General features: G+C 40.5%; 1 protein-coding gene across 1 annotated transcript; it reads left to right on the plus strand.

Moving 5' to 3' along the window:
* The first annotated feature begins 70 nt into the window (after window positions 1–70).
* Window positions 71–12384, plus strand: LOC109481176 (trifunctional purine biosynthetic protein adenosine-3-like). The gene is made up of 20 exons (XM_019783680.1): window positions 71–175; window positions 1049–1204; window positions 1704–1876; window positions 2240–2334; window positions 2554–2665; window positions 2967–3035; window positions 3925–4050; window positions 4465–4552; window positions 4768–4853; window positions 5135–5303; window positions 5663–5897; window positions 7098–7305; window positions 7886–8084; window positions 8359–8478; window positions 8944–9072; window positions 9370–9729; window positions 10145–10303; window positions 10693–10829; window positions 11259–11516; window positions 11942–12384. Exons 2-20 carry the CDS (start codon window positions 1063–1065, stop codon window positions 12131–12133), a joined length of 3057 nt encoding a protein of 1018 aa, XP_019639239.1. The 5' UTR covers window positions 71–175; window positions 1049–1062; the 3' UTR covers window positions 12134–12384.
* Window positions 12385–16460: the final 4076 nt, after the last annotated feature.

Below are 16460 nucleotides of genomic sequence, written 5' to 3' on the forward strand. Positions count from 1 at the left end.
TATCAGATTTCTTTTTGAAAACATGAAAATCTTACATTTTACCATAAAGGTCATAGGTCACCCACGTTTGCCATGATTGGCGGGAAACTGCATTCATGCAGACCGATTGATTCGTGAATCAGCCACTGATCTGGAAGAATTTGTGATTTGCCGCTGATTCCGGCTCTTAATCAAGGTAATGTATTAACACAGACCATGCTTTGATTTGTATGTAAGATAAAACGGCTTCTACCAGCTCATCTGATGCTTCATATTTCGCAGAATAATTGTAAACCGGACGAGCTCGTAGCTTCAGACACGATCATGTGGTGTTTTCAGACTTGTGTACTTTGTGTATACCCGGTACAAACACGTGTAGAATTATTTTATGGACGAACATTGAGAAGGTCTTCCTACACAAAGCAGTAGCAATCACGTTGTTGTGAATATGTCTATCGGAATGGAGAATATACTGGGATCAAATCTTTCTTATAGTTCTGGGGGGGGGGCACTGGCAATACCGGTAGTGCCATGCGATAACACGTGAACAAAACGTGACAGTAAAACCCAGCTCCGGTGATCGTGACCGTAGTTGGTCCTTTGAACAGACGTCTCTGGTGACAACCAAAAGGATTTAGTTACGGTGTCAAGCTGTGGTACTTGGAATCTCAAGCGGCCTTGTCAGAAAATTTATTTTTATAACACAAATCATATTGTCTGATATAGTAAAAAGAATCTTGAATTTCACTCTTCTGAAAATTTTTCATCTCAGGTATTACAAATGTACATGATTTAATCAGAAGTAAACTTGCTTTTGAAACTATGTAGTTTGTTAGTGGTAGCTTTGTTGTGACACTATTATCAATAATAATAATTATGATTGATAATAACAACTATAATATCAATCATGATAATGATAATTAATATTGTTATAATGATATAAATAGACATTGATATCAATCATTTATATTAACTCTACTCTAATAAGTTATATGATGAGTACATGTATGTCCTTTATAGATTATCATTATATATTGCCATGCAGCAAGGTATAATTCATAGAACTCAGCTAGATCCTCAGCCATGGGAGACAAGGTGCTGGTGCTGGGCAGTGGCGGGAGGGAACACGTCCTGGCGTGGAAGATCACCCAGTCACAGCACGTCGGACAGGTGCTGGTCGCCCCTGGCAACGCCGGCACAACAGGTGGTAAAATTAGCAACACAGGTAAGAACCTTGTTATCGTGTTGCTATTTAAGTATAAGGACCTCTGACCTGAAATGCCAGAATAATCGACGCCTCGATTGTGGGCATCAAGGGAAGAAGAAGAAGAAGAAGTGTACACTGAGACACTGACTAATCAAATAGTCAATAATGAAATAACATGTATTAGACAATTTTTTGGAAAAGTTGGAGTGAGATATATGTAAGAAGGGAGTGTAACAAGATGTAATCACAGACCTTTGAAGCCAGTGTTTTATGCTTTAGGGAAGTTATACTGGCTCTATAAGTTTAATACATAACATGCAAAGAAATCCATATCAGTGATGTTTGGAGGGTAATGTTGTCACTGAAGTATATCCAAGTAACAATAAGTCATAAAACAATACAAGTTAAGATGTTGTGTACATGTATATTGTTTCCAGTACTCTGTAGTTAAAAGTTAATGTCACAAGTCATAGTATCCATACTCCAAAAATTAATCACCATATTTCTAACATTGCAGATGTGCCCAAAGCCTTTGCCGACCTTGCCCAGTGGTGTCTGGATAACAAGATAGACATGGTTGTGGTAGGTCCAGAGGCCCCGCTTGCTGACGGAGTGGCCGACACACTAGCTGCCAAGGGTGTGCCGTGTTTCGGACCCACTGCTAAAGCTGCTCAGATAGAAGCTAGCAAGGTTAGCATAAAAGTTATTATTAAAACTGTCTGGTCTTTGTCTTTGTGTACCTGTTTTCCTTGTCATGAGTTTGAGCATAAAGCCTTTGTGACAGGAGATACCTGTATACATAAACTTTCCAGTTATTGTGGTATAGCTGGTACATTTATGTTCATAACAACTTGAAACACAATAATGTTACTTGGCTACATATACATGTAAGTAATTGTAATTTGATGTTTCACATGTCTATCATATGTCTATATACTCCTGTCTATAATAACTGTACAAAGACAAAAGATACAGAATGGTTGCGGACTTCAAACACTTAATCATCTGCACAACACCAATGATCATTTTGTTATATTGTTATTCCATCTTTAGGCCTTCTCCAAAGACTTCATGGATCGACACAACATCCCCACAGCAAGATGGCAGCAGTTCACAGATGCCAAGTCTGCGTGTGACTTCATCAACAGGTCTTCTGAAATATTTTTGTAACATTTGGAGTAAATTTTTTTTGTAATTAATGTGTCTCTCTTTCCCATACTATGTTCTGCCCCTGCATTTTATAATGTCCTTATAGTTGAGGCTTCTGCCACTGTAATGTACTCACAATGGCAAACTGTGACAGTTTATATTTGACCATGATGGAGTCTGTCAACTTAAAGTTTAACCGAAGACTTAACTGTCCACAGTGCTGACTTCCCTGCCCTGGTGGTGAAAGCGAGCGGCCTGGCAGCAGGGAAGGGTGTGATTGTGGCTGGGAGCAAGGCTGATGCCTGTTCTGCAGTCAAGGATATACTTGAGGTTTGTTCTGTGAGCTGTGTCTGTAGCTCTTTTTATGTTCTGTGTATTTTTATTTATATTTTTATTATTATTTTTTATTTAAGGGGGACTGGGCAAAAAGCAGTTATGAAAAGCCCTCTCCTCAGAAGAACACAATAAAACCATGCAGTATGGCAACATGTATTGTACATGTATTTCAAAAGTCAACGGCTCAAGCTGCAACTTTGTCCCTGTTCCTGTTAGGAAACTAAATTCAAGCCATTGGTGTACATTGTAGATGTAGTCTACATTGTAGCTGACTTATTTCCCCCCTATGTTCCAGGACCACCAGTTCGGTGCAGCAGGAGATGTTGTTGTAGTAGAAGAGCTTCTGGTGGGACAGGAGTGTTCTGTAAGTATTTATTATAATTACTTTCTATGACAAGTAAAACTTGTAACTGTGACAAGTTCTATTCCTTACTACAGTATGAAACTGGTATTTTACTTTTCAGTAGTTTTATGGAGTACTAAATACCAAACTCTTGGGTATACTGTACAGTTTGGAAGCTAAGACCTTGGCTTTACTGACATTTTTAATCATTTTTAATCATTTTTAATGCCTCGGAACATAAAATGAACAACTGAACATGGTGACTCATTCTAGACTTGCTCAGTTCAATCTCATATGACAGATTGATGTGTTATACAAGCCTGGATTACCTTGCTCTTGTTATAGCATGTTATGATTGTAACACTAACAGACAACATTAAGGTTCCCCTTTTCCCATCCCTGTATGTTGCATGTTGGGGTAACAGCACCACATTAAGGTAGGAATCTTGTCCCACATGCATGGGTGGCTTGGACAAAGGACTTTCCTCCCTCAACTGTCTGTGCTGCTTTGACAGGGGTTTATGCTCTATGAGTGACGCTATCATCATTAATATGCTTCCTTTTCAGCTAAGCTGTCCGCAGGCAAATGTAGACCAAACTCTAATTGGCATAATGACAAATCCTAGAGTTTAGGAATTCAAAGTGCATGACATCAGTGGTTGTAGTGTTGTTGCCTTCATACTAGTCTTACATGTACTGTGATATGTTGCTATGTGACGTGTACAAGGCTTTCTTTGTTTCTAACAACAAGTTAGTACATTTCTATAGACAACCAAAGTGCATACTACTTGTGAGACAAATAAACTGACACTGAAACAAGGCCTTTGCTACATTTGAACAAACACCCCCCCTCCATCCAAATAAAAGAGCCCCAAGTTCATAACACTATCCGTAACCATGTTTCCCCCAGTGCCTTGCGTTCAGCGACGGTAAGACGATCGCCTGCATGCCTCCAGCCCAGGACCACAAGAGGCTGCTGGAGAACGATGAGGGCCCCAACACGGGGGGCATGGGGGCCTACTGCCCCACCCCGCAGGTGGGTGGGACTGTGCCTGACATCACTGTGTAGCTTTACCATTTGGCAGATTTTTTTAGGTTTTAAATGATTGTGGAACCTTAGACCTTACATCGTAGTCTCCAGGCAGATGTTGTTGTAGAAGTAAAAATATTTTCTGATATGTTTTTTTTTTGTTTCTGTGAATACTCCACTCATAGTACTATCCATTGGGGTAGAGTGCTGTCAGAAAAAACAACCGATCACAGATCAGTAGAAAACGTTTCTACCCCAACATTCACTTGGAGATTTGTTCCACCATGGAAAAATGAAGAAAATAGCTTTGCTGATTTCAAATAGGAAGTGCTTGTAGGTTTTGACCATGACAATAAAAACCATATGGTGGATTTGAGAAAGAAGCTGCACATGTAGTTAACACTATCATGTTTTCCATAGGTGGATGAAGCTACACTTAAGAAAATCCAGACAGACATTCTACAGAAGACTATAGATGGGATGAACAAGGATGGTACTCCCTACATAGGTATGGTACTCACTACATGACATCGTCTATGTTTATGTTCAAGAATAAGACGTTAATGTTTAGATACATAAGGCATATCCATGTAATTTGTGTCTATACCAAAAACAATTTCCATAACATTTTAAGAGAAGTATCAGAGAAGTTTCACACAAACAGTAATAGAGACTCATACAAATACTTTTTAGATGTAAAATATCTACCTATTTCCCCCACAGGTGTTTTGTATGCAGGTATCATGCTGACAAAAGACGGCCCCAAGGTTCTGGAGTTCAACTGTCGGTTTGGAGACCCGGAGGCCCAGGTACTATTTTATAAATATCTGTTCTCTGTAACTGCTTTTATTCAATAACTGACCACAATTACGTATATTTCTACATATATTGGAACAACATTGTAAATACACTTCCCTGTAACCACGCATATGTGTAGATATGTAAATATCATATGATTGGGAATGCATCTATAGCAGTGACACCTGTGCTGCAGTGCAATGTGAACCAGTCAGAACTGCCCTGAGGAAGGTGACAGACGGTCACCGAAATGTCGGCTGAATAAACGACTTGGTTGTGTCTCTTTACTCAGGTCCTCCTGCCGCTGCTGAAGAGTGACCTGTACGCCACCATCATGGAGTGTGTGAACGGAGACCTGCAGTCCGCCATGCCGCAGTTCCACACCGACAGGGCTGCCGTTGCCATAGTGATGGCCAGCGGAGGTTACCCGGGGTCATACAAGAAGGGGATGGAAATAACAGGTTAGTTCACTCGTGTGTGGTGAGAAATATGTTTATTATTACAACAGTCATTGTTGTATTCTAAGTGTTCAACCCAGATTCAAATCTAGTCCAGAATGGTTACCTCAAGAGGGAGAAGGTTTAGCTGTATATAGTGTGTTGGAACAGTTTTTTCAAGTATCCAAATCAATTGCAATCTTTTAACATAATTAATTGTCACAAACTTTAAGCAAGAAGTACATGTGTTTTTTTATGTAGTGAAGGGCTTCAGATTTTGGCCTTGGATTAATACTTTAATCTTGGCTAACTGGATTAATTTTGGCATAAGATTTGGTTTTAGTTTAATTGTACTTTGATTTATTTGATGTCTTTCCTAACAGGTATTGACAAATGGGAGAACAGCAAAGACAAGATTGTCTTCCATGCTGGCACTACGCTGAAAGACGGGAAAGTCGTCACGTCTGGAGGGCGCGTCCTCGCTGTTACAGCCATCGCATCTTCGCTGTCATTGGCCCTCGCCGAGGCAAAGAAGGGAGCAGAGGTGGTGACCTTCCCCGAGGCCGTGTACAGGAGGGACATCGGGAAGAGGGCTATAGACTACCTAGAGAATAAAAGGTTGGTGGAGGGTTAGTTGTACCATGAAATAAACATTTTCTGCAATTATTGCAGTAACTGCAAGAGGGTGCAACTCTGAATACTACAGTATTGTGGCTGTGCAATCAATAGAAGCTTGATGCTGGATTAAATCTTGTCCAGTGTTTTTGATTTTCAACTTTGGTACAGATACATACCCAAGGAAACATACCCTTTTCATTGAATTCACAGTTGCATGCCTATATTCTATTTCTATTTTCATCACTCTTTTGCTGAATTGTACTGTTTTCTTCTTGTCTCTTGTACTTTCTAAAGCAAAGCAAATCTGTCCATCTCCTATGTATGTACTCTTGTCCAGTTGAATAATATTGTTAAAGTCATTGTAGACTGCTCTAATTTTGTGTGCGATATTTAACTCAGTTGACAAAAGTTGATCGGAAGTAATTTGTCTTCATGGCAGCCTAATTCAATATTTGAAATGAACTTAATCACCATTATAATACTTAGTCTATGATTGGAAAGAAATAATCTTTGTATCTATCACTTCAATTTACTGATTAAAATACCATCATAGTATAATGAGGAATCAAGATGCTGCTAATGCAAATGTAGTGAATGATCTTGTAACACTTCCAAGAATAAAGGGAGTATGACCTTGAACCTGTAGTTGTGTCTGTGTGGTCTGTCTTCTCTGCATGCTGACTTCTCCTTTTCCACTCACATGATATTCCATGTACTCAACATACACGAGTGTGTGCATAACTGAATACATGAAAATAAAAGGTGCATATAGAATTCCAGACCAAAGATCAGCCACTTAAAAAAAGATGATAATCAAGGTACTCCTTTGAAAAGTGGTGCCTAAATCTCTTCTGTTAGTTTTACTTGTCACTTAGGATTGTAATGAAAAATAAAGATACTTCCAATATTAATATGTGTACATATGTGTATTTGTAGACAAACCTATTTAACCTTTTGGGACAAAATATTATTGCAAGAATTTACCCACAAGGAAAAAGAATACATCTATACACGTATATAAAACACAATATCACAACACCACACATACCTTTTCCCTCCCCAAACCTGGCCTGAGGTGCATAGATGCAGGAAACCAGGTTATCCACCAGTTTAACACCAGTGAAACAGTCCTAAACTGTCCTGTTATAAGAAGTTGATACATGTTTACAGTAGGCTGAATGATACCATTTCCCTCCTCAGACCTGGCCTGAGCTATGCCCAGTGTGGTGTGGACATAGATGCAGGGAACCAGCTGGTCCAGGCCATCAAGCCTCTGGCTGCTAGTACGGCCAGGCAGGGGTGCACGGCTGAGCTGGGAGGGTTCGGTGGGATGTTTGATGTGAAGGCTGCGGGGTACACAGACCCCATCCTGGTGTCAGGGACTGACGGTGTGGGCACAAAACTCAAGGTAAGCGACTTTCCTCACTTAACTCAAGTGAAAATTAGTATTGTCTGTCCTGTATTTGTTTCTATGTGTGGGACACAACACCAGCAACAGCTTCCTGTGACCCATGTGTATTGCACTGTTGCAATTTCAATGACTCAAATCAAATCAGAAGGTAAGCAGAACTTCACAAACATTGTCCAACTTCTTACCCTTCTGACTCTGACAGCTTTAAGCCAATGTTCTGTAAACTGTTGGCCTTGTTATAAACATTCTCCATACAGCTCTGTCCTCCACTATGTCCTTGAAAGACCAGTTAGAAGTATTTAAACTTGTATCGAATGCTCTTTTTTATTCTCATATTTCCCAGGCTGACAGGGTTGAGGTGTTCCAGTTCCCAATACTGAAACGTTTCTGTATTTAAACTCATACTGAATGCTGTATTTGTCCACAGATTGGCCAGGCGTATGGTAAGCACGACACAGTAGGTGAGGATCTGGTGGCCATGTGTGTGAATGACATCCTGGCTCACGGTGTACAGTTGTTGCACTTGCCAAAACTGAAACATTCCTGTATTTAAACTCGTATGTTGTATTTCCCACAGATTGCCCAGGCGTATGGTAAGCATGACACAGTAGGTGAGGATCTGGTGGCCATGTGTGTGAACGACATCCTGGCTCACGGTGCCGAGGCTCTGTACTTCCTGGACTACTTCGCCTGCGGGAAGCTGGACGTGGGCGTGGCCAGGGACGTCGTCAAGGGCGTGGCACAGGGGTGTAAACTGGCTGGGTGTGCATTGTTAGGTGGGTAGTACAGCAATGCGAGTACATGTACATCGTACAGTACATGTCATCATTTTTGTTAAAGTTTCAAATAGATATTAAATGTCTATTTCCATATTGTTTAGCTAAGGAAGTATTTTTCAGGTCAGCTTCTGCCGGTGCCAAAAGCATTCTCTGACATACACATGTGTCCAGACTCCAGACTTTACAGAAAAAATGCTTATTGAAAAGAAGTGAAGGAAAACATATACCGGGTAGTGTCTCTGCTAAATGTTTTGTATTTCTGCTTGAGCAGGAGGTGAGACAGCTGAGATGCCTGGGATGTACGCGGCCGGAGACTACGACCTGGCGGGTTTCGCGGTCGGCGCGGTGGAGAGGGGGACCCAGATGCCTCGTGTTGATGCCATCAGGCCTGGTGGGTGGGACATGGTCGACATGTGTCCATCATTCTTCTGCCTCATTACTCACTCACTATCCAGTTTATCGTCTGTTGTTCCCCGACTTCCAAGGGTTAGACGTGCTTGCACAGCAATGCTGGGGCTTGATGGCAGCCCGCTTGCTTCTATCCTGTGCATTGACGTTATGTACAACATGTAGGTTTAGATTTAGATTCATGGTTCAAAAATGGCTAACATTGATTTGTGGTAGGATACTTTAGGAAGTGTTGGCAACTGTCTCTAATGTGTCTAAAGAGATGTCCAATATAATGTTCCACTGTAAAATGCACTCTTGCATATCTAAACTGTGCATACATGGGGGGTACTGCACTAGAGACATCTCAAACACGCTGTCTAAGTGGCAGATACAAATGTATATGTAACATTGTGGATACATGTAATGACAGGTGTTGACACTAAGCTGTGTTGCTGTGTTTTGACAGGTGATGTCATTGTGGGTGTGGCCTCCTCGGGTGTCCATAGTAACGGGTTCAGCCTGGTGAGAAAGGTTATTGAGGCTGCAGGTCTGACCTTCCAGTCTGCAGCACCCTTCAGCAGTCACCAGTCTGTAGGTGGGTACAGTGTCTGTATTTCACAAAATAGTTTCATCAGGTTAATAGAGTATAGGATATAGGGGTTTTCTTTTACACAACCAAGATTAATTCTTGAAACCTTTTCTGGCATTTCTTGGTTGAAATGTTTCATTATTGGTGATAGTGTTGTAGTGAATTTTAGTATCGTGGCAAAAGCATATATTTCTTTATGATATACATTATTTTATATCTGGACACCAATATTTCATCACAATACTAGAAAACTTGCCTGTATGTTCTTACTGCTTGAATGTAATTCTCAAATTTCTTCCACAGGAGAAGCCCTTTTGACACCAACTAAAATCTACGCCCAAACACTTCTCCCAGTCATCCGGTCAGGAAACGTCCACGCCTTTGCCCACATCACAGGCGGGGGGCTGGTGGAGAACATTCCACGTGTGCTGCCGGACAACATTGGCGTTAAACTGGACGCCACCCGCTGGACTATACCACCGGTGTTCGGGTGGGTGTCGGGACAGGGAGGGGTGGTGGAGGCTGAGATGGCCAAGACGTTTAACTGCGGCGTGGGAGCGGTGTTAGTGGTGGAGAGAGGGAAGGAGGAAACTGTTCTGGAGGACGTGAGGAAAGCGGGAGAGACGGCGTGGGTTATAGGGACATGTGTGGAGTCAACAACAGGTGAGGGTGGAGCTTTGACATGTTGATGACCATTTTCTAGCATAACCAGCTATAAAGTACCCAAAGTGTGCAGAGGGTTAAAAAAAAGCACATTCAAGATGTTGCAAGATATTTCTGTCTCTGCAGTGGTTCTTGAAAGACATAAGAGTAATGGAGCATTAGAAGCTGAATGCTCCAGATGGGGTTATTTGGGGGTAACCTACTGAGACAACTCAATGAAAAGTTGGGTGTTGAAAGCCTTTTATAGTTTATCACGTTGAAGACTATACAATGCAATGTTCCTAAGCTTTAGATACTTTTTTAAGTGACACATTGTCTACACACTCAGGGTTGGTACACACATGGAGCTTATGTTCTTAAAGTTTAGATTCTTGTCACTGAAGAATTACCACAAAACCTTTTTCTTTCTCCCCAGCACAAGACAGGGTAACGATTGACAACCTGTCTGCAGCTCTGAGAGCTGTGCAACCAACTCTGAAGAGGACAACCCAGGACGGGACAACCAACAAGAAGATGAAGCTAGTAAACGGGCAGGCACACAGGACTAAAGTGGGTGTGCTGATATCTGGGACAGGTAGGTGCTGAATAAATGGCAAGAATTAGATTGCTATTAACTAATTATCATTAATTAGAAACATCCAATTTCTGCAATAATGAGCATTTAGTAAGTCAAGGCTTGTGGCAAAGTGTGCCATGTTTTCTACGGATTTCAAAAAAATAAATTTAATAAACTAAATTTTCTTAACATACTCACAGAAATATTTACAAGAAGGCATTTACTTGTCAAACTTAAGAAAATACCCATCTCCCTAGTGTATTGTTGTTTATATTTGTTAGATATCTGTCTTGCTGACATTACTTGATGGCGGTATCTATTAAGACTTCCTGGTCATTGCTGTAACGTTATCATTGCTGTATGTTCTTCTTGTTAATGATCTCTGGAAATTTGTTTTCTTCCACCAGGCACTAACCTACAGGCTCTAATTGACCACTCCACTGACCCGAAGAACAACAGTGCAGCTGAGATTGTACTGGTCATCTCTAACATACCAGGGGTCAAAGGTCTGGAGAGGGCAGAGAAGGCTGGTATCCCCACTAAAGTAAGGAAAAGTGTGCTCGACATTTGGGGAATTTTTCAACATTTAGAACTAAAATTTGTCCCACCCATTGAAGATATGAGTCTAGTTGTCAACAGCAAAAGCTTTTCCAAATTAAAGGAAATGTTTTACTAAAATGAATTACTTTCCTCTCTAGCATAACTGTGAAAGAGCCACATTGTATTGTATCATTGTACGGATATTAAAACTACAAAGTCTATTTGGTTCAAAAGAATCAAACTGAAGAGAGACAAAAGTAAGTTCTTGAATGATGAAGATAAGAGATACATGTATGTAAAGAGACATGGAAAAGATGGCAAACAATTTTTTTCATCTTTTTTTTTTAAATTAGCATGCAATGCCTTTGAGTGAATGAATTTTCCAGTCTACAAGAAGCCACTGTCAGTACTAATGCCATAATGTTTACTGCAGGTCATCAGCCATAAGGGCTATAAGAAGCGTGAGGAGTTTGACAGGAAGGTTCACGAGGCTCTGGTTGAGGCAGGAGTGGAGATGATCTGTCTGGCAGGGTTCATGCGTATCCTGTCAGGCTGGTTCGTGCAGCAGTGGACGGGAAACCTGCTGAACATCCACCCGTCACTGCTGCCATCCTTCAAGGGCATGAACGCACACAAGCTGGCTCTGGAGGCTGGAGTCAGGGTGTCTGGGTGTACGGTTCATTTTGTGGTGGTAAGTCAGATACGTCAGGATAGGGTTGATGTCACTGATACTGTTAGATGATTTGGATGATATACCATTTTATGTTTGTGATGTTCATTCTAGGAATGATATCCTTTTTTGAGCACAATGTAGCTTTGTTAGGTGGCCAATTCATGTTGTCAACTGTGGATTTGCTACGTTCGCAGGACATGTACATTTTCCTATATGTGGAGAAACTTTATGCAGTCTGCATATTATGCGTGGGCACTGCAGATTGTGCACATAAAATAACTTAGCATACTTCTCTAGAGGAGAGCTATGCTTTCATGTGCAATAACTCAAACCAATCAGTTTCTTTTCCGTCCTGTACTTTGAGTGCAGAACTATTCTGAAACTCCATGTTGCACTTTATAATTACCAGTCATGTGACGAAAATTTCTGATTCTTTGTTTCAGGAAGAGGTGGATGCTGGAGCAATCGTAGCCCAGGAGGCAGTCCCAGTGAAGACAGGGGACACAGTAGAGTCTCTGCAGGAGAGGGTGAAGACAGCGGAGCACAAGTGTTACCCACGAGCCATGGAGCTGGTCGCACGCAGACTGGTGGGCATCGACAGTCAAGGGAAACTGGTCCGCTCTGATACAGACTAGTACTGAGTTAAAACTGGTTCGCTTTGATACAGAATAACACAAAGAGCTACAATCATCAACAGCTACAGTTACTCTCAACTCTTTGACTCAGCAGCTACAAAATTGTATTAGTAGAATGGCATTTCAGTCAGCAATGGGAGTTTCTTTTTTCATCCTCAACTGATGAGGTGAAGGATAATGCTTTTTCAAGAAGCAGATGTTATCATATATACATGGAGCTGAGAGCAGTATTGTTTTTTTTTTTTGGGGTTGGGGGGGTAGTTTTGGTTACCATTTGTGTCTGTATGCAATCGGAGTACATCACAGCAGAGAAAGATATATTGTATAATAATAGTCTTTCTCTGCATATTTATGTACTAGTATCACACTTTAACAAGCAAATGCAAAATGCAATGCAAAAGTAGTACATTAGTTATAGAAGAATATAGGTAGAAGAATGATCTTGGTATTGGTAGCAGTGTTGAAGAATTCATATTTTGAAATTTTGAAATTGAAATCATGTTTACAAAAGTATGTTTTAGAATTGGTTTTCCTCATTCCTTTGTGTTGCTTTGGCAGACGTTTGCTGTTTTGGAGTGCTGTATTTTTCTAATAATATTGCTGTCGTAGTCTACATGTACTTTACAGTTGTACATGTAACAAAAAAGGATCTTCCTAGACAAAAATGTAGAGGTTAATATTGAGAATTCCTGCATTACTTTTGCTTTACTTACAGTAGACACTTATTAGTAGTCAGTTTAACTGGCAACAGTTCTTCCCCCAGGTCATCACATATGATGATAAGGAAATAAAAAGAACATATCGTATCTAAGGTATGGTCTATGTAATATATGGTCCTCTCAGAATCTCCTTGACTATCTTGCCAAGTTGGGAAGTTGCTGAATTATTGATGGCATTCCATATTAGATCTATAAAATCCTCACACAGTCACACTCTTTCTGTTGGCATAGTCTTGTGACTGATGTATAGGGTTAATTTGTAGAATCTCTCTTGATGTTGGTGTATTTTGTAGGGTACAATTAGTTTTACAACTTGCTTTATTGTAAATATCTTTGATTAGTTGCCTGGTAAAATATTGAACTAGAAACCAAATTTTTGTAATGTTAGAGGGAAGTGTCAAGGAGCTTTAAATTTAATTTTTTTTTTAATTTTTAACCTCCTTGATCTAACTGGCTACCTTCAAGCCCTAATCATGGCGCACATTTGAGAGATTGTATTCACTCAGAAACATGTTCACGCTCTAAGCGGTTTTTCGTGTACCCACGAACACCCCCGCCCAGAATCCTCGAATGGAATGATCCTCTAGGCAACTACAGCACGCCCTCGAAAATAAACCCAGTTTGATAAACGCCATGACTCATTAGAGCCGCCCCAAATACCGGCGGCTCCGCTGGGTCTACCTGCGCAGGTAATAATGTGTGAGCTATGGTATAGCGGGGACCATTTGCGACGCTTTAGCATTCTGCGCACGGAGATTACAGCATGTATCTAGGTCATTGCACAGTGCGTGAGTTAGGATGGCCCTCAGAGAGATGAAGTGCTACCAATGGTTTGTGTCACCTAATGGTGTGTGAGCCACACAGGGCATGAAGTTCCTTAGGGGAGGGGCCACAGGACATACTGAGCGCCCATGTTGGAATTTTACTGACAGAAAAAAAGGAAAATCGAAAGAGCTCATCATTTATATCGACAGTTTTAAGAGGGGCAACTTGAGGGTATTCTTGCATAATTCACAATAGAAACATGTTCTCTATTTTAAGCCAGACGTTTGAAGGAAAGAACACAAACATACGCTGGCTCATGTCTAGTCGCGAGTGACAATAGTTTGATGTTATAAACCACAGATCCGTTTTGACAAAACACTTTACCTCCCCCTGCGTTGACAAATCCCACAGACTTACCAGAGGAGAGGGGATGTATTATATATACCCCCCACACGAGCCGCCAGGATCTGTAGTCAAGGATACATAATCCATTAGTTCCCCTCAGCGGAGGTTCAGACATCATGATTCATCAATATTCTCACACCTTGTTAACACTAGCTTCATTCTCACACAATTTCTTACGATAAGTACTTCACATGATGTTAGAAGTAGTTGACCGTAAATTTGATACCAAACTCCTTGTAATAAAATCAACCCACATTCTCCATCCTAAATGTCAATGTTGATAGGATATAAATCATGTTAGACTGCAGCGCTCTATACCTGGTAGTAATAGGAGCTCCCTTAATGAATAAAATCCCTCTTACTTTGTCAGTATATTTTATAACCTTGTAATTACAATAACTGATAGCTTTATTACTGCTGTTGATCATTCTCGTGAAGTTGTAGGCATGTTATTTATTCTTCTCACAAGCTGAGCTCTCTTAATTACGCCGAGAGAATACTCGACCAATTAAACTGACACGTCGTATTACCGAACACAGCTCTTTCGTACGTTTTCCAATTTTAAACAAATAGATATTCATTTCACTACTCTTATATATTCCTCATGCTCCCTGGTATATTCATGATTATAAACAATGATGTTCTAAGCACCTAGAATCACAAAATATTACCGGCAATTGAACTATATTCAAATCATTAATTATACGACTAGAAGCGATAGTATGGACTTTATGAAACAAATTTAAACTGCAAGTGCCAACACAAGAAATTAGACTTGGATGTTTTTTTTTAATCTTGATGATATGTATAGTTTTCGTATACCCGGAGAATCGTAAAGATTTTTGATCTCAGAACGTACTCAGTCATTCATCAGCAGACCTGGTCCTTGTGGGATAAATCTCTAACCAACCATTCGGCGCTATCAATTTTTAATGAACCGTTGGATTAAGTATAGAGGTTGATGAATAGAAGGTAAACCCTATCCAGTACCAGGAAGTCGTTGATATAAAGACTGTTTTGATGTGATATGTAACATGCGAATGGGAATATTCCTCGAGCGACGAGTTTCGAAATCAATTTTTTTAAGTCTGATGAAAAATTGTGCGGCAGTCGCCCAGCAGCTAAAACAGAAAATTTGGGTAGAAAACATAAATGCCTTCCATACATGAAATGCACACAAGTAGATGCATTTTACATTTTCTACGTATCCGGTACATGACTACACGTATTAGAAACTATGAGAAACCTTCCATTGATATTGTCGATGTTCTTAGGCTTTTGTCTTATATCTTAATCATCAGTATCTTGTTTCAGCTGCCTTTGATGAAATATTTGTAAGGCTTGGAAGAGGCAAGCAAGTGACCCAATCAAAATATTGCAATCAAATGAATAAATAATTCACCTTTATTGAACGCATTGGCAGCGTGCATGGCACTACACAGGTAATTATATTCTTGTATAATGACCTGTGCGAAAAGGTCACCTCTAACGGAAAATAGGGCTTGGGAAATCCTTGTGGAGGGCTTCGTTTTTTATTGCTCAAACATAGGATAGATAACTATCATTAGATCAATGTTAGATGTTCAAGGGTTAGGTGTAACAAGTCGTTCGGTGTAATGTAGACAGCTGCCGCCGCGCCGCGTGCCTGCAAAGCAGGTATGTTATGCCAAAGGGCGATTATACCGGCTATACCGATACAGATATGGCCTTGTGCTAATGTAGGCTGTGGTACATATCTGTTGCCAGGTAGCAGGTACAAGGTCGTCGTCAATCATGCTTTTATTGTCAATGGACCGAACTGCCATCTTTAACGCATGCATTGCACATCCGCCCAAATATGTATGTTTGTAAGGATTATGTTAGGGTAAGCATTAGAGCTATACGTTTGTGCATTAATAATTTTGTTTTACTGTAGATTTTTCATATCATATGATATACTTTACTAATTATACAAAATACGAAGAAATAGAATACCGGGACTTATCACAGCAAATAGACAAAATAACCATGCAATATCTTGCCAATCATTCTCAAAGCTACTATTCCATTTTAAAGGATGAATACGGATGAATTGTTTGATTTATTAAGAAAGCCATATACATTGCAGCCATGGCCTGAATTGCGTAATCGTAAAATAACGGCTGATCGAAATCAAACACGCTAAAGGTTGCGATTTCAAAAGCAATTCCACATCATAATCATTTAAAAGCCGCAATCATACATTCTCTTTTAAAAAATATCCATGATTTAAACTGAACCAAGCCGTCACGAAGTAAGAAAGCGTATCCCTTGCCGTACGCGCAAGGATTTTGAGCCGCTCCCCTCCCGGCTGAATCTCTGCAGGGTAATCGATCAGCTCCAATGGGTCCGGCGGAGGCTGCTGCCGGATCAGGTGATGCAGGTTGTACCGCCCGCCAGAACCGAAGACGCCCGCGCGC

This window comes from Branchiostoma belcheri, unplaced genomic scaffold (genome assembly GCF_001625305.1).
Source record: "Branchiostoma belcheri isolate BF01 breed outbred unplaced genomic scaffold, Haploidv18h27 scaffold54, whole genome shotgun sequence".
Classification (NCBI taxonomy): domain Eukaryota; kingdom Metazoa; phylum Chordata; class Leptocardii; order Amphioxiformes; family Branchiostomatidae; genus Branchiostoma; species Branchiostoma belcheri.

Coding starts and splice junctions, on each gene's coding strand:
- LOC109481176 (XM_019783680.1), top strand. CDS start 1,063: ATGGGAGACAAGGTGCTGGTGCTGGGCAGTGGCGGGAGGGAACACGTC. Junction 2,335..2,553: donor GCGTGTGACTTCATCAACAG/GTCTTCTGAAAT, acceptor AACTGTCCACAG/TGCTGACTTCCCTGCCCTGG. Junction 3,036..3,924: donor TGGTGGGACAGGAGTGTTCT/GTAAGTATTTAT, acceptor TGTTTCCCCCAG/TGCCTTGCGTTCAGCGACGG.